Source organism: Melopsittacus undulatus, chromosome 7, assembly GCF_012275295.1.
Source record: "Melopsittacus undulatus isolate bMelUnd1 chromosome 7, bMelUnd1.mat.Z, whole genome shotgun sequence".
Classification (NCBI taxonomy): domain Eukaryota; kingdom Metazoa; phylum Chordata; class Aves; order Psittaciformes; family Psittaculidae; genus Melopsittacus; species Melopsittacus undulatus.
Window position 1 is genome coordinate 16,555,950 of NC_047533.1, and position 18,954 is coordinate 16,574,903.

The 18,954-nt window shown below is 35.4% G+C and overlaps 1 protein-coding gene across 4 annotated transcripts in view; it reads right to left on the reverse strand.

Annotated features, from left to right (window-relative positions):
- The window catches only part of LCORL (ligand dependent nuclear receptor corepressor like), an 82,962-nt gene that overhangs the window by 15,799 nt on the left and 48,209 nt on the right, over positions 1-18,954 (reverse strand). The window contains exons 6-7 of one of the 4 annotated variants that reach the window (XM_034064603.1): positions 13,773-13,863; positions 8,180-12,359 (exon numbers count right to left, since the gene is read on the reverse strand). The exons of 1 other annotated variant lie outside the window; for it this stretch is intronic. In XM_034064603.1, the coding sequence (XP_033920494.1) occupies positions 11,327-12,359; positions 13,773-13,863 (1,124 nt within the window). In that variant the 3' untranslated portion in view covers positions 8,180-11,326. Of the gene's footprint in view, positions 1-8,179; positions 12,360-13,772; positions 13,864-18,954 lie in introns of those variants that run through there. 2 more of the 4 variants (XM_034064604.1, XM_034064606.1) reach the window with 2 other exon arrangements.

The window sequence follows — 18,954 nt, forward strand, 5'->3', positions numbered from 1 at the left end:
GATAAGAACTTCAGAACTACTAGCAGGATTATCATCATGGTTTACACCACTAAATTTTGAGCTGTGAAACTGGTCATCCAGCCTTTCAGTCACTTTAGAAGAATCAGATCCTTCAGATGTTTCCATTTCATTTTCATGTTTCTTTAATGCGTTTTGTTTAGTAGAATGGGACCTCAAAAGAGGATGTCTTTTTTCTTCCATATAGGCCTGAGTGCTTTTACTTTCAACAGCTTCAGGAGAACAAATGACATTATTTAACTTAAATGAATTGTGCTGCTCAATATTGTTGATTTTTTCCAGAAATATCCTACAATCTTTAAAGGTTTTGGCTTTCCAAGTATTTTGAAACAATTTATCTTGGCTTTGTTCTTTTCTAACATTTTGTTGGCAACAAACAGTTCCATTTGTCTCTGCATGTGACTTAAGTATATTTGCTAAACCAGGATGTGGGTTATACTCAGAAGATCCCATCATCTGTTGAACAAATGCATCTCTGGCTTCATTTTCTGTTGGTAAGAGGCTACTCTGAGATTCTACCAAAGTCTGAGTGTGCTGGATTTCTACGGTACTTTTTTCCTTGAGCTTGGGCATTTCATCATCGGTTTCCCCGCTTGTACTTTTAAACAACTGGCTTTGGCAAAAGAACTGCAATTTTTTCTTTTTTGATTTCCAGCCTCCAGGAGCCTGGTTATAGAGTTTTTTCATCTGTCCCCACCTATCACGCCGTAGCTTCTTAAACTCATTTCTTTTTAATCTGGCTAATGTGAAATTACTTTTCCTGCTTAAGACTGGAGATCTCACCATGTTATGGAGTATCTGTAATTTCCCTGTTGGTTTGGAAGGCGAGGATAGTGCAAACTTTTTAAAGTGCTTTCTGAAAGGGCAAGTATTAAGATCAGATTGTTTAGCTTCCATCTTTATCTCTCTAGTACTAACTACTTCTAAAGGATTGCGAGCATTTGCCTTTCTCACTAGAGAGAGAGACTGTGTTTCGGTAGTTTGCATAAACCAGGTGCAGAGTTCATTCATGTTACACTTTTTCTGAAAAAGCATTTTTATAGGTGATGTTTCAAGTTCCACAAGGCAGGAGTCTAAAGGGTTTGACATTTCAGTATCACAGTCTTGTCCAATGGGATCCCTTTTTTCACATGCACATTTATCAAACTCATTTCCCCCCACTCGCAACCAGGTATTAGTTATCTGCTCAAATCTATTGTTTAGCTCTTCCAACAAAGTGTCACTTGAAGTGGAAGTAGGCCACCACCTGAGAGAAGGATTAGATGAAAAAATGGGATCCGATGATACTTCATTAATGGGCCCGAACTCACCATCCTTAAGATCCATTTTTACATTTCCTGAATTGCTCAGTTCTGAGGTATCCTTGGATGCTGTGCTCTGATTTGATTGCCTATGTTTTTCCGTTCGATCTTTTGCTTTTTTCAAATGGAGTTTGTAAGATTTATGTAGTAAGGCACTTCTACACGTAAATGCACTAGAAGATGCTAATGAATGTAAAAAATGCAGCGAGGGTTTCCTGTCTCTAGCAGAATGTCTCGATGGAATTTCATGTTTTCTTGACACTGTTGTAATAACACTGTTTGATTCATCCTCTCTAGAATCTTTCTGCATGCTCTTTACTTGACACATGTTACTGCACAGTTGATTTTTCCTCTCCTGCGGTACAGTTTTTTCTAACACACTCTGCTGTTGCAAAGGAGGCAAACAGTTGCTAATACTCACTTTTCTTTCCTGAGGTGAAACTCTATTAACAGTCACTGATATGCCGGAGATTTTTACTTTTGCTGGCCTGCCAGGTTTACGAATGGTGGTTAGCGGTTTCTTAATGGGCCTTACAATATTGCTGCACGGATGTGGTGATGCTAGGTTACTCTTGATAGGTCTGACATAGTCATAACCAGAGACCTCATTTTCAGTAGAAGAATTTTGTAAGGCTTTTACGATTTCAGTAAAAGCATTTTCAGTTTCCACGTTGTGCCTCGCTTTGCTGTGGTCATTAGCAAAATTAGAATCAATATGCTGTGTGGGCAGAATACTAACTACATTTAGATTACTTTCAGAAACATGTCTCTTAGTTCTTCTTGACCTTCCAAAAACAACCGTCACAGTAATATTTTTGTTGCTGTTAACTTCTTCCATTACTCCTGCATTCATGTTGATGCTTCTACCATCACTACTAAGTTTAGGTCTAGGTTCTGTGCTTTCAGTCATGTCTACTTTTGGTTTAGGAGGCCGTCCAATAGGTCTCTTGACCTGCTTAACAACTTGAGGACCTATTTTCTTTGGTCTACCAGGTTTTCTTTTTAAAACCAATTCACTGCCACTGCTTGATTTCTCCACAACATCATTTTGCTTTGAGTCATTTAAGTTAGTTTGACCAATTGGACAAGAGCTTGTAACTGCTGACTCCTCCTTGGTCTTATTTTCACTGTAATCACAATCCTTGACACAGATTGCATGAGAAAGATCTCCTGTGACCTGTTTGTCTAACAAAGTGTTTGAGTGCCCCTGAAACAAACAAATATCTGTGCTTCCTTTAGAAGATGCAGCTGCAGATGTCAAAGTATACTTGACTCCTTCACTACTATTAACCTCCGAGACAAACATAAGCTTAATAGGACTGGAATAGTTTAAGGGAGATGAGATCTCCCCAGCTTCAGAAGTTGTATTTAAATCCCCATTGTTGGAAGCTGAACTGGATGAATTAAAGGTCAGAGATTTCAAAAGGCTGTCATTTATTTCTTGATGTATAACCATTTCTTGTTTGTTTGTTGTCACGCACACTGTTTTGATTTTACTGCTGCTTGGCACATGTGAATGTGGAAGGAAGCTTTGTCCTTTGCATCTCATTTCACTCACAGTGAAAGGCAAGTCTCTTCTAGCACCTAGGTTCATAACCTGTTCATATGCATTAAGTTTTTGACTTATTCTGTAACTATCCAACAATGAGTTATTAGTCTTTCTGGCTAAGCTTATTGTATCTTCTAAACGCTCTACAACAACTTGCAGATTTGTGTCTCTCACAATTTTGCTTATATTTATGTCGCTGCATCTTTCAGCTTGAGCACCTTTATTTAGTTTCATTTTTTCCAAACTTTCGAAAGAATTTTTTGCATTGGATGACTTTCTAAACAGAATATTGTTCGTTACATATACGGAGTACCATCCTGGAGGCACAATGTTACGCTTAGTTCTGCCCAAGATCCCATTACTCTCATCCTGTAGAGAAATTTGACCAGTTTCATTTAAGGTTGCAAAATCTCCTTGCGTTTTTGTGAGTTTCGCCTCTCTGGCTGCAATAGCGCTGTTTTCTGAAAGAACTAGAAAGCCAGAGCTCGTGTGAAAATTAGTAAGAGGTAGTTTGAAAGACTCTGTTTGGTGTAGTGGAAAGCACCCTGGTTTGGTTTGGCAATTCATGCATGGGTTATTTTCAAGATGCTGCAAAGCCAGGTCCTCTTCTATCACAGTAAAACTGTGTCTTTTATTTGGATATATTTTATCAATTTTTTTGGTGGATTTCTTTGCAGTTCTCTCAGAAATTGCTTTTTTTCTTACAAGGGTTTCATCAAGGCTTGCAATCTCCCTCTTGATTTGCAAAGACTGTCTTCGAATGAATGGTGAATCAGGAGAATTATACATTGAAAATAAAGTTTCCTGACGCTTGCGAAATCTTGTTTGGATGATTTTATTTTCCATTTGTTTATCATGTTGGCGAAGTAACTCCATAAAGCTGTAATCACTTGCCTTAGCATTATGCAAAAGAGAGGTTATGAACTCTCCTAATTTGACATCATTTTCTGGTGTCCTGTCACTGCTAGAAAGTTTTACAAGATTTGCTGCTATATCTGTAGTGTCTATTGATTTTAGCTTTTCATTAATACGGTCAATTAAATCTTCAAAAATGGCAGAATGTTCACCTTTGTCAGCCTTCCCAGGATTTATATAACTGTTACTTTCTTGGTCTGTTGATAGCAACGTAGTCTCTTTCCATTTGCATGTTTTACTTTCATATTCAAATTCTCCATTGCTTCCTTCAGCTGGCAAGAGGGATGGAGGCTGGTTGATGGAGATTTCAAACTTGTTGTTGTCTAAAGTTGGGAAATCTATAACCGATCCTTCCAATGATTCAAAATCTTTACTCTGTACAGGTGATAATGGAGGCGGTGATGGGCTGCGAGATCTATTGGAATTTTTAATGCTGTTCAGAAGATCACAGTCCTTGGTTGAATATGTACATGCTGCTGCTTTTCCAGAATGCCGGTGGTAATTTTGCAACTGTTCAGCACAATACTTATGAGAATTACATGCTTTGTTCACCATTGTCTTAATACATCCAATTGCTACAGCTTGGCATGACAGAGAATGGAAATCTTTAATACAGACAGACAGAGGTGGTAAACAAGTGTTTGGTCTTTGAGTTTGTAAACAGCACCTTTTTGTCAGCATATGTCCATTGCAATTACAAAATGAAACGTGAACATCTTCTTCAGTAAGGGAACTGGGAGTTTCAGAGTGGACCAAATGTGTTTGCTTGCAACTGCAAGCTATAGGAAAACTTTCATCTTGTATTAGAAATTTTAACATAGCCAAAGTCTGTTGCCAGTGATATGAACAAAAAGACTCCAAAACTTTGTTTAATGTTGATTTTCCTTTTTCAAAATTAGTTGTTTCCTCTGAATTTGCATCAGCTGTTGAGCTTGAACTGAAAATGAAAACAAATCAAAACAAAATATAAATTACAGTAAAACACTGTATCTAATGTTTGTTATAATGGTAACTCAAACCTAAAAATGTGAAGTTTGCAAAATAGTTCTGTTCTATTTGCAGTATTTGATCTTACTTGCAAGTGTCACTAGCAACGATGTTCATCTTTTCTACTGCAATGATAGTCCTACCATAAGAAAAATCATCAGGAAAAAATTAAGGGAAAAAATAGTTTGAAATGTAGCTTCCGATATCTAAATGTAATGAGAATAAACTTAACTTTCTGATTTTCTAGCTATCTTAATCATCAGTGAAGTAAAACCTCACCAGGAACCAAGGGAGCTTAGTATTACTCCCAGGCCACAAAAATGAGGCACAGAGGGGGTAAATGACTCGCCTAAGGTCACAACTCATGGTTGTGGCACAGGCAAGAATGGATCCCTCTCTCCCAAATCCCACCCTAAGATATTCACATAGCAGAGTGTATTAAATGCTCTTCAGGATACTCTTAAAGATCCTTTTAAAGACATCTTCTATTTATATATTTGTTTTTTCAAGAATGCTTACTGAGCTAACAGAAAATTGTAAAGAATAGCCATTTGCTACTGTTATTCTTTGCATACAAAAGTTTCCCTTCTAGTTTTTAAATAAACTGCAGTGGTGCATCACAGGCTCTTCATTGGAATATACTACACACACTTGGATTCCTTCATTAAACAGAGATAATCGCCAGTGGAAAAATTAACTACTGTGGTAAAAGTTAATATCCTTTAAATCTCAAATACAGGGTAGGCCCATATCTAAGTAAGACTTCTGAGCAATTGTTCTCAAAGGTATTAATTCAAAATAAAATCACTCATAAAATACTACTTTAACTATTTAATGAATTACTTATAAATTAAAACTAATGTCACTACTTACCTAAGAAAACATTTATATTGAAATGCTGAAAATTTTCCATGGCAAAAAATAATACATATATTTTTTCAATTAAATACAAAATCCTTATTGCTGAATAGCAACTATCAATGGATAGTTAACACCTAACTCAAATGTTTTACTGAAACCAACTGCATAAGTAGAAAATATTATAAGAATTCTGTTTTAGAAAAGTATGTATTATTTAAACATATCACCAAACTCTGAACATGACATTAACATTTTGCCTTGCTATTATCTTGTGTAATTTTTTGTATTGAAGCCTGTCCTTTGGAAAAAAAAATCATTTTGATTTCGTCTACAACTGTATTATCAAGGAAGAAACATCTAGAATTTCTATAAAGTTACCTATTCATTAATTAGCTCATACCCAATGTTATTGGCATCAGTAATAACTTTAGCTTAAGGTTTTTTACTGGAAGTTACATACAGAAATTTGTACTTTTATTGTCTCATGTGGATTTTAAAGTTTAGAGCATAAAACAAGTTAACTATGCTTAATAATTCATGTTTTTTCCGTCTCCTATAACAGTATGAAATGATATTCATCAAGCATTTATATGATACTAACTCATAAAAGCATCAGCTAATCGTGAAGGCCCTAGTTGAAATTGCAATTATGTTTAAACTTAAAGTAATTGAAGAATTAAAAAGAAAAAACCCTCTTTACACTTTCAGTCCAAAGTAAAACCAACATTATTCAAGAGCATGTCACTGTCAGGATTTAACTGGTTTTGAGACACTGCTTCACCGAGAAAATCTGAGTGTTACTCCATCCAACAACCTCAGGAGTCATGAGGTGTTGAAATGTATTGCTACACTTGTGAAATCAAAGCTTATTTTAGTAATACAATTATGGATAAAAACTAATTCCCTTCCCACCATCATGACTTTAGTTAAATAATGTTTTGAAAGGCCAGATAGAACAAAAAAAAATCCCAATCCCCCCAAAAAACATCGCACTAGAACTTCAATATTTTGTTTGTAAATCTCAGTAAATTTGTTAGGTACTAATTTGGAAAAAATATGGCTATTGTACAATCTTTTCAGACTCCAGGCAGCTATCTGTCTCTCTAGACTCACAAGGTACGTACAATGGAGTTTCACTGGAGAGCTTTAATAGGACCTGTTTTCATAACTGCTATTTAAAGTATTCTCACTGGTGGCAGAAACTTCCAGAGCACTAAAGCTTTCTCAAAGTCAGTAACCAAGAACTGTTCTGAATTTGCTATATGGAGATCAACCTGTTGTATAAAGTAATATCCTGGTTATCACACACATACTGGATATTCTTCCAATACGATTTCTTTTCAACTTATCATAGCCTAACATCTACAATTTGCTTTCCCTTAACGTGTGTTAGTTTCTAAAGCTGACAACTTCAGCTATTCTTCTGCAACAGCACCCCACTCCACATGATCTTCCAAGTTTGTGAACACACCAACTCCTTACTCTGTTATCATTTTGGAGAACAGCTTACTATGCAAACAAATTAAAGCAATAAAGCAACTCATTTCTTTAAAGTGTCTCTCTGTAGAGCTGTCAATATTCCTAAACAATTTTTAGGAGCTTTTCAATAAAATTATGGAATTATATTTCAGTTTCCTGTAATTGCTACCTATAGTGCTTTTGTGTTACACAGTAATTTAGGCTATCCTCAAGATAAAAGGCTTAAACAATTCCCTAGAAGGCACAGCTATCACTTTCCCAATTGCATTATTTCCTTCACAGAACAGTCTTATATTTTCTACAAATCACACATGAGTAGGAAACTGAGGGAGTAAGAGGGTCAATATGCATTGCTCACCCCAGTGCCTTTTGTGCAGAATATCTCCAAGGACAAGTTAAGCATGGAACGATGTTATCGCCTTGCTGGAGGACAGGGATGGTTAATACCATGGAATGAGGATTGATTGGAGTAAAGGCAGAGATAACATAAGGTTAAGTATTAGCCTTTCAGTGCACTGTTTTATGTATAAGAATGTAATCATTTGCCTCCTCCACAAATTCAAAAAACTATCAGGGAAGAGATCCATCAGAGGACTCCCAAAAGATGTCCTTCCCTACTGTTCTATCCTTTGTCGTCTCAGCCACAGACAAGACAAATCAATCTAGAAACTTCTTTACAGACTAGGAACAGAACATACTTCTAAGTACTAATACAAACAGCACAGAACTATTATAGAACAATTAATTAGTCCTATAGAAATGCTTGTTTTCTGACTTTCCTAAGTAAATAAATCCCTCAAAAAACTATGTTATTTGTAATACATAATATTTTTAGATGCAAACTAAAGAAGTAGCTGTTGTAAATGACAAGAAATTTAGATGACTAATTCTACGAGTAATGCATCAGTTCTGAGAAATCATCTGTTTTTAAAGCTACTATTTCTGGTATATAAAATACCCATAGTAAATTAGCCATTACGTGCTTAATTTATACAGTTCTTGATCTTATGCTACTGCTAATGAACTTGTGCCTCAGGAGTAAGTCGAAGGAGTCATTGTACAGGTTTTTGTTTCTTTCTTTTTTTTTACTGAATGAGCAAATCAATCACACATCAGTGTTGTAAATTTATGTGCAAAAGCATTGAAGTGCTTTACTACAAATTACAACGTAGAAACACGTTAACTAAACAATTAAATTCATACAATCAGATTTAGGAATATAACAACACAAATAAGAAACAGAATTACAGTACATTTACAACACAAGACAAATACATGGAATTCATTAGAAAATATTGTAATAAATAATTCATGAATTATAGTGCAATTGATTTATGCATAAATATAACTAATTGCCTAAAAATCAGTTGTTAACAAAAATCAGTCAAAAATCAAGGCAGCACAGTTTTACTAAATTACTGCGACAATGGAAATACTGCAATTAAAAAACAAATACAAGTATTTGTACTGTAAACAACTAAAAAAATCAGTCTCACTAAAGTTAATATACAATTTAATATAAAATTGTCATTAGCTACCAGAAATGGTTTAAACAGCTTTACTGAGCAGTAGTTCTAAAAACAGAGGCACTGTTTTTTAATATAAAATACTTGAGAAACATTCAAATAAGTAGAAAGCACGTAGGGCTTGCTTTCGCCTTCATTTAAAATTCTGTTGAAACAGGAATTTTCAGAAATTGTCAATTAATAAGTAGCGACTGGTAACTGAATTTATAAAACAGTTCAAAATGTGTACTTTAAATGACATTTACGGAATACATAGGGGTTGGGATAGGAGAATCTAAATATTTCCCTGCCTTTCCTTAGTTGTGTAGTCAAAGGTTAACCTAATAATTAGAAACAAATAATTCTGTTCCTTTAAACACTTACAGGTTGAGTATCATCTATAAACTATCAAAAAATATTTTAATATACTATTTCTGACCAAAAAATAAATACAAGTACTAAAATGTTGAAAATTAATTATAATATTACATACAAAACTACTGAGTCCTGTTAAGTCAATAGTAAAATGATCCCTGATTTTATGAATCCTGTTAAGTTTTTGGTCAGGTCATCTTTTAAATGATATAAAAAGAGTACTCTAACTTGCCTTCAATATAAACTTTTGATTCAAGTTTATAACATTGTCTGAGGAGTACAAAACATCAGTATGGTACAAATTCAGGCAAAGTGTTGAAGCCCCAAATTTTTGCAAGTAAAACTGTATAAAGACAGATCTTGAAACTTTTAAGGTTTTTTAACCTCATTCTTCTGTGGGGATATATTCACAAATTAATCCTTCTGACCCTCACAAAATATGGCTTAATTCTTCTAAAATGAAAGATGACCCTGACATCTGCTGTTTCATGACCTCTTTGTTAAAAGGTACAGTTCTGCTTAAAAAAAGGATTCATTCTGTAATATGCAAGTAAACTTCAATCACTGAAGAAGATTCAGTGTAGATCTGAGAGACCAAAGAACTGAGACACTGGTGGTGCAGTTTCAATGGAGTACTTTGTTTTAAAATGGAAGTTATCACTTTTTTAGTAGCATTAATATGGGCTAGATTTTGCCAGCAATATTGCAGTATGCTCTTTACTTTTTTAATGGCAAGTTTATCTGTAAGTCAAATTACCTCATGTGGCCCATATGTATCTAATGTCCTATTTCATTTATATAATCATCAACCTATAAAAACGTGAATTTGTTGGGGGGAAAAAATGTCTGCTTGTGTACTAAAATGTATAAAAGTTGGAGAAAAGTTTTTTCTATGCCAACTGATACATAAAAAAAAAAAATCACATTTTGAGAGGGAAAAGGGCACTGATGTTCACTATTGAATGTATGAAGCAAGCCCCCATTCTTCATATGTAGACATATACTTTGTGATAGTACACAAAAAAAATAAGTATGATATAAAGTCTAACGTGAATACTTTGAAATTCATATAAAAACTGCAATATGAAGGTAATTGGTCTCCCTTAAATTCTATTAAAAGTTACGTATTTAAAGTGAACTGCCTAACTTCTAACTACCAAATTTATAAAGAATTTATATTATTGAAAGTTCAAAACAGCTTCCCCGCTTAATATCTGTACTTCTATCAAGACCCTGAACTGCAAATTTGGTTATTAGCAAAATGATAATGTAACTTGGTATTCATTTGAAAAACTGAAAATGTTTTGAAATGTCACAGCAGCAAATACATTACAGTTACAGTGAGGTTTTTCAAAAGGAGTGTGACACAATCCTTAATAAATTTTAAGTAGTCATAACATCAACTAACCAGCACGTTTCAACAAAAAAACCCAAACAAACCCAAACCATTCTCAAGCTCATTCTGTGCACATTATGAACATGCTCTAAGTTGCATTCCAACTTTCTTCTTAAACCTTACAAGTTACCTTATTTGTCAAACTAAAAAGGAAAATTATGTTAAAGTTTAAATTATTTTATGCTCTCAGTATTCCATCTTATTTCATATTTAATAATTCTATAACTACAGTAATTTCTCAGATTTCGTAAGTGTACACTTTGTAAACACCAATTTCTTTCTAAACCAACAACAAAATTTTCTTAAACTGATAAAAAAATGCAGTTTATGCCTGCTAAACACACATTTTTAGTAATGAAATATTTTTCTTACTTGTATTGGATATTTAAGCAACAATGAACTTTTTTTTCTTTCACAGAATGTACTATATCCTACTAATATTTCACAAATCCACCTCCTTGTAAGGAACTAGCTTTTTAAAAAAATCCCTTGACTTGTATAATCTGAGTTACTTACAATTTATTGCAAGTATTCTGTGAAGTATAAAAGTCTGCTAACCCTCGGTTGTGTACTTCCATAATAAGATGGATTATTGAATGGGTAGAGTGGTTTTTCACCAATTAAAAATTATGCTTCACATGACAAATACTTGTTTTCCCAAAACATCTTTATGCTATTGACTACTAAATAAAACCTGAATCTTTTCACCTATTTATACAAGGATTATATTAAATACACACTATCAGAATTAAGTGAGCAACTCTATAATTCTGTCCACAGTGAAAACCCTGAATAAAATTATTTTTCAAAAGGCATGTGTGTGGTTTTTGAACTGTATAGTTTCACGTCTTCTGTCAGAGTGAGTATATGTATTTCTCACATGGTGTGTGTATATACAGACATACATACACACACACAAAACAATTTGCTAACAATTATTCTACACAGGCTTGCTACTATTCTTGCAGCTGCCAGTCCCTGAATCTGTCATATTAAATAAGCCAGTATCTGGTAATCGGAGTTTCTTCTTCGGCGGAGTCTTCAGTGTTCCAGATCTTTCTTTTACTTTATATTCTAAAGTGCTGTGAGGTACCCCATAAATTCCTTGTGCTTTGGAAACACTCATTTTCCCACTCATTACCATTGCAATTGCTTCTTCCATTATTTCATGATCATACTGCCGATAACGGCCACGTTTTTTTCGTGGTTGCTTATTATCTTTACGATCCAAACTATCTTCTGTATTTTCTGAGGTTCCATCTACTGTCCCATTCTTAGCATTAAGACACAAAGGAGAGAGGTCCCCATGCAGAAAGTAGGAGTCAACACTTGAGTGAGTTACAGGTCCAGAACATTCAATTTTGTTCTGTCTGGGGAGTATATTTTTCAATTTTTGAAGAGCTGATCCTTCTAAGACTGAGGAGGTTTTAGAAACGTGGTACATAACATCCAGAAGACCAGCAGTATCAGACTGTGGTTTGGACACAGAACTTATTCTTAGCTGAGGAATTTTTAATTGTACAGTAGGACTTGAAGTTTCGTACTGTAGATTTTCACTTTTTTCTTTAAATTGAGTGACCATTCTCTGTAGAGTTAACTGGTGGAGGTAACTGGAAGCTGTTGGGAATTTTAATTCTGAGGTTTCAAGTAGACTGAGTTTACTTTTTTCTGTGCGCTCTGCTTGAGCTCTTGCCCACAAGGCTACTTTTTGTAGGACTGCACAAGTTTCTTTACTGTCTTTAAATGAATAGCTATCACTGAAATCTCGAGTTTTGTTTTTAAAAGGTGCAGGCTTTCCTGCTGGTAAGGCTTCTAAGTGGAGAAGTAAAGTTTTTTGAGGTATGCCATAAAGTATGCCTGCTTTATTTATGTCCAGTGCTCCAGACTGAATGTCTTTCAAAGCTTTTGAGAGCAAACCATCTGCAAACTCAGCACTTCTTTCCACATAGTCCTCTCTGTGTCTGTGTAGTCTCCTGGATGGATGGAATGAAACGATGGTAAACTGATGTATGAGAGACTCTCACACAGCTATGGAAGGGAAGGGTCCACTCCTTTATTATACTCCTTGCTTCGGTAACATCACTGCTTCTGATACTTTAAAGCCTTTGAGATGTGGTAGTTAAATGATTATCCTAGCAAAATGTTACAGTTCTGGTAGGACAGTGTGTCAAAAATCATACGGTGGCTTCTACAGCAGCCCTTCCAAGAACTTTATATCCTAGCTCAGCATTTGATAATATTCTCATGTGCTTGCTATATCCCCTTGTTCACATGCTTGCAGAGCAACACTGTTATAATTTTAATTATACAATTAACGTTTCATTAAATACCCAAATCCTGAAGGAGTTTTTGTTAGTAGAAACGTGACGTTACCGCTAAACAAGTAATAAAAGAGTCAACCCCCTCATAGAAAATTTGCAGCAATAAGTACATAACTACACACGAACACCCCAGACTTACACAAAACTACTTTTCTTTCTACAACAATAAGATAAAGTGCTGTAGCTAACAAGTCCATTTTGGCAAGATAAAACACAGTATTAAAGACTTCTAGCCACTATTTACAGCTCTCTAATTACAAAGCCATTTTTGTTTTAAAACTTCTTCATGTCAACAAATTAATAAAATGCAATTTTACACCATTCAAGAAATACTGCTACTGTAGTTGTATTTGTAGTAAGTTATTGGTAAGACATACAGGTGACAAAAAAGGGTCCTGCTATGGCTAGTGGATGGGAAGATGCCAAGATTGTAACAAAATCCAACAAACCAATGCATTTCACTAATTTTGTGGTAGCTTTCAGCAGATGCAATGCGTGTTTTTTTTGTTGAATAAAGAAATTTAACCATTTGCCACCACACACCATAGTCAGAACCATGATGTAAGTATGACGATTAAGAGCTCTCTCTCGCGCGCTTGCTTGCTCTCTCTCTCTCTTATTAAGGAATATTAGAGATAGTCATTTAATTTGTTCATGTTAGTTGAAGAATATTTAAATCTAAATATTAACATGCTTATTTTTTGTCCAAAATTGAAGTTTCCTAAGTAAACTCTGAAAGAATGTATTTACACCTCCTACTAGCCTATTACTTTAAATGTGTTATGTAATAAATTTTCAGGTAATTTTTAGTAACATGAACTAAAGTTTGGTGATTGTTCTGATAACTTTTCTTTAAACAGAAAAAAAAAGGAAAAAGACAAATGAAACATATGATATATACATAGACACACACTTATGAGTGACAAAAATTCTTTTGAAAGCAAAATAGGAACCACGTGTGTGTCAGTATATACAAATATGTTATGAACACAAAACCTGACTTCAGAGGAGAGAAACCTGGATTGTCTTTTACATAAGCTGAAAGGATTCCTAAGCACTGCTTACCCAGACACTGAGTTTTCAGAACACAACGGGTCGTATTTTGGTTCTTCCAACCTTGAGCTTTTCTTTGTAGAGAGATCTAGCACTCCATCCCCTGCAAAGAATGAGTAGTGGTGATAGCAGTTGTTTAATGGTGATCTCAGAAATGTTGTTAGCAAATGTTTAGACCTATGGCCCATTTTTTAAGCAGTTACTTCATCTTGTGAAGTTACTGACATCCCTTTAACAACGTCAGCTGTCAGCAAATGGTTTTAGATGTGATTTGTAACAAAGCTTTTTAAAATTAAAGTACAAATATCCTATTCAGAAAGAATAAAATTTAAAAGAAGAATCTATCTTAAACAGAAACACATGACTGTTTGCCTAAAAATCACACGTGTGTATATACTGCATTGTTTACTTTCAAGGCAAACAAAGCAATGCACTTATTCATATTTACATACTATAAACAACCAAACATGATACTGAAGTTAAAAATGAAATAACTAAATTATAGGCTTACAGGATAATTCAGGCTTACAGGGATCTTGGCAGGTCTCTAGACCAACCCCCTGCTCAGAGCAGGGTCAGCTGTGAGTCCCTACCAGATTACTGGATGAGACAGCAGTATCCCAGTAACTGGGAAGAGAGCTTCAGCCCAATACAGAGCTTTGGGCATGAGATCTATGTCATTAAATGTTCTAACAATTTGTTTATACATACTCCCCCTGCCACCCCCATATATATGTAATAATGAAACTAGAGAAATGGTAAGACCTAAACTGGGTGGCAGTCCACTCTGTTAAGTTCACTGGCAAATGTTGAAGTCAAGATTTATAGTTGACTGTTGAAGTCTATGAAGTACTGAAATAGAAAACCATTTTTTTTAATCAATATTCAAGAACATTGAAACTTAAAGCAGCTAATTATCACTTGTATTACTCCTAGTTTGTTTTTGTCTTAAAGAAAAAAAGCACATTTAAATGAGAGACAAATCCCTTAAATATATTTAACTTCAAACTTTTCTTCCTTGGTTTTCTGTTTCAAACTTGGCTGTTTTGTATGCCTGACCTCTGCAAATCTGATTTTGTGTTTCAACATGTACCTCAACATTCAGCTCTACAAGAAGCCTTATCCCACCCATTTTTACATTAGTGTCATTTTCACGTTACTGCATGTTATTTCTAAAACATCATCAACTGTATCTATTTTCCCACAGCCTCAGATCCAGACATGAAGCATTGACGGAATAGTCCAAATACCAACATGCAAAGTCGGAAAAATTGTTAGGGTAACTGTCTTTTGTACCAATGCTGCACAGAAATAGTTTTGTGTAGTAATCAAATCCATCTCTTTAATTTTGATTGCTTTTCCTAATTTTTGACTGTTTTCTCCCAACTAATTTGTATTATTTGAAAGGTGAAGAGAGGAAAAGTATCATTACTCAGTCTGAGTGAAAAAATATTTATAAATATGCCCCTTGTCAAAAATGCTCCTTTACTCCTGAACACATTCCTTTCCAAGTCTTCCTTAACCCTAAGAAAGCTAAAGGAAGGACCAGTTAATCACCCTTTCTGATATTCCAGAAGAAAAAAACAATTAAAAGCACTACAGAAGTATTTTTCAAGGCCTATCTAGCATATCCAGCTGTAAAGTACCACAAATACCTAAGCTCACAATATCCTCAAGTCTGCATAACAGACAGATTTAATCCGTTGTGTTGTGTCAGTCACACAAAGTACACCTCCCTTTCTTAAGTGCTTGTGTGTGCTCCCTTTCATGTTTCTCCATCTTCAGTTGATATTCATAGGCACTATGATAAAATAAGTTTAAAAGAGATCACTAAAGAAAAAGTGACTTTAAAGTTCACAACTCATCAAGAGCTGTATTCAAACTTAAAAAAAAAGCTAAAATGAAGCTAACTAGATTCTTGTAGAAAAAGAAAAGCCCAAACCCCAGAAAATCAAACACCACCCAACAAAGAAAACCCAAAGACTCTTGCAAGACTCCATAACAAAATCCAATGAAAACCATTTTAATTTCCAGTCTTTCAGAACTGACTTTGCCAAGGTAAGTCCACCAATAAGTTGAAAAACTACTAAAAAGAAGACAGTACTGAAAATACAGGCCCCTAAAACAAAAATTAGATACATTTTGTGCCCCTAAAGGGTAAGAAGAACTGAAGAATCATTTCTTGTTCAAGACAGTTTGTTCCTCCAACACAGCACATGTAAGCATTAAGAATATGACACCTCCCTAAAGACAATTCTTTATGGGAATCTGATCCTCAGCAGGAGTGAAAGAGAACCATGCCCGAAATTTGATACACATACAAAATAGCAGATAAAGTCACCACACGCCAGGATTCTATTTGGTGATTTCACTCAAATTACACTCCCCCCAAAATTACAAGAAACCCAAACCATGCCCCTCTCCCCCACCTCCCAAACAAGCAACATAAACCCCCTCAAACTGATGCAGAAAGGGGTGATAAGACAAATAGACTCAATAAAAATACACAGTAGTTCTTGGGTTGGTACATCTTCTTGCTTTTTAGTAGTATCAATTATTATTATGGAACAAAGGAGCACCTACAACTGGTAGGAAAGGTCCAGCATTTGTTATAAAACATAATGAAACGCTACCTAATGAAGTGAATATGTGCGTGTGTATATATATATAGAACACACAAACAATAGAGATGTTCACTTTTCATTAGGTACAAGACCAAAAGGTTTGCAAAGAGGTATCCTATGGGTTGACAATGAACCTTGAAAACTTGTTAACTTGCAAGGTAGGAACAAGTTGGGTTTTTTTAACCAAGCCAGAAGTTTCTATTTCTAATCACTCAAAATGGGCATTTAGAATTCTGGAAGAATTCTGGCAGAAACTGAGTTAGCCCAGGGGGAAAAAAAAACAAACAAACAATAAAACAACCAAACCACTCTAAGACAATTTTAATAAAAGACATGGAATTACATCTACTCTTTAGCTGAAGCCATGACTACCAAGACAACAGTCTTCATAAACAATACTATGTAGCTCTGGATAATATAGAAAAAATGGTAATTTTTCATGTCTGCTGCTCATGATCTTCTAATAAAGTTATTTCTGTGCAAATTAAATGATTCTGATCTTCAAAGAAATGGCTCAATCTCTAGTCTTTGCTTCTCAGCACCAGATCATCAGGTCCAGCAATACCAAAAAATAACTATGTATGATTAAAGATCATCTTCAAAATAACCATGAGGTGGAAGAATAACTAACAGACACTGTATGGGTCACTCTTGAATTCCCGTATTTGGTATTTCTAACAAACTTCTTTCTCCTACTTTTCAGGAAACCTCTCACTAGCTATTATGAACCTCTTTTCTAAGTCAGACAACCTTCTCTACTCAGTCTTCAGTCTCCATGCATGGGAAAATACAACTCCTAGTGTGGGAGAGCACATCAGCCTGGCCACCACCTTCAGCTTGCTCCTCTTCTGCTCTTCCAGTAGCTCTCTAGTAATCATTGAATTAAGGATCTGAGACATACATCCCTGTCTACTCCAGCTTTAGTTTCTGGCCTTAGTTCAGTTAGCTGGGAAGTTGTCTAAGGTCTTTTTTGAACCCAGTGACAGTGTCCACCTCCACAACCTCCTGTCACAGCAGTTTCTGATATTCACACATTGCTGTGCAAAAGCTGCCCCTTATATGCTTTTCCCTTCAAAGAAGTTTCAGCAAGCCCTGCCCAGTTCTAATATTGCGCAGTTCAGTAAGTAACTCTCCCTTTACCTTATCCATCACACTGTGGTAAACCTCAATCAGGTTTTTCATAGCAACAAAATTACATTGTCTTGTCTTCAGTACCTTTCCTGATGATGCCTTGCCTTCTGCTGTTTATTTTCTGTGCTGCTGCATATGGAGACAATGTTTTCAGAGAACTGTCAGTAAGAATGACAATTCTTAGCTACTGCTCTGAATAGCCCCTTTTTGATGACCTCACATGCTGTTCTGTGGAATGAAAAACTGCTAAATGAAAATTACATGGCTATGCACTGGTACCCATGGCAGAGTCTTGTCAGTGACTGCAAAGAGACGCCAGAGGCTGCCCTGTGCTGGGCATAGACAGTTCTAGCCAATTCCAACAGACCCACTGCTGGACACAGCTGAGCTTAGCAGCCATTTGGACAGAACCTCTGGAAGATCATATTTAAGAAAGGGTAAAAAGTGCTGGGTGAAGACAGAAAAAGGGAACAAAAGAACAATAAAACAGCAGAGGGAAGCCCAGTGGCAGAGGAAAATGGCAGAGAAGAAACTGTTCGGTACAGACTGTAGACACCCCACAGCCATTCCCTTGCACCACAGGGGTGGTGGTAGTCACAAGGGTGTCTGGAGTGAAGCTGAGCCTGCAGAAGGGGAAGGAAAGATGGTGTCTGTTTCCATCTACCTGAAATAATTATTTTAATGGACAATAATTTAATTTTCCAAAAGCAGAGTTGGTTTTGCCCATGATGGCAAGCGGTAAGCAATGACAATAGCCTTAACTCATGAGCTCTCCTCCCTGGTCTTTCCATTTTCTCCTCTTTGTGCCATTGAGAGAGAAGTGAACAAGACAGTGTCAGACAAGGAGTGTGGCTGTTAGCCACCAAGGGAGCTAAGAAATAAATAAACACTTACTGCCCTACAAAACCATACATTTTTAGGGTTACCTTGTCATACAGAAGCATTAAACAAACCGTTTCTTGAAAATATTTACAGCTCATACAATTTGTCTTTGGAAACATAGCATGTGTACATTTAAAAAGCACAGTGTTTTCCCCAATACAGATGGTAAGAACAATATATGAAGAAAATAAAAGGCTATTTTTAGTAATGTTTGGGATTCTTTCAATAGCCCTGAACACAGCAAACAAGAGGCCATACATGCTGTGAGCCCAGTTGCCGTACTAACTTCAACATGGATTTTCACAATATGAAACTACTTTTCAAAAAATTAAGAACTGTTTCCAAATTCTGGTCCATTATTCAGAAATCATTATTTTGCTGCAAATTTTGGTGAAATCAAATGAGCATTGTTAAACTGGATAATAAAATGCTATTTTAAATCATTTAAACAGGATTTTGGCATGGATTATCCTTATTTTTCCTACTTATTCAGTAATAGCCAACAGTGACAAAGCTACAGCCTAGCTGTAAATAGTTCACAGTGTGAAGTGTCACAC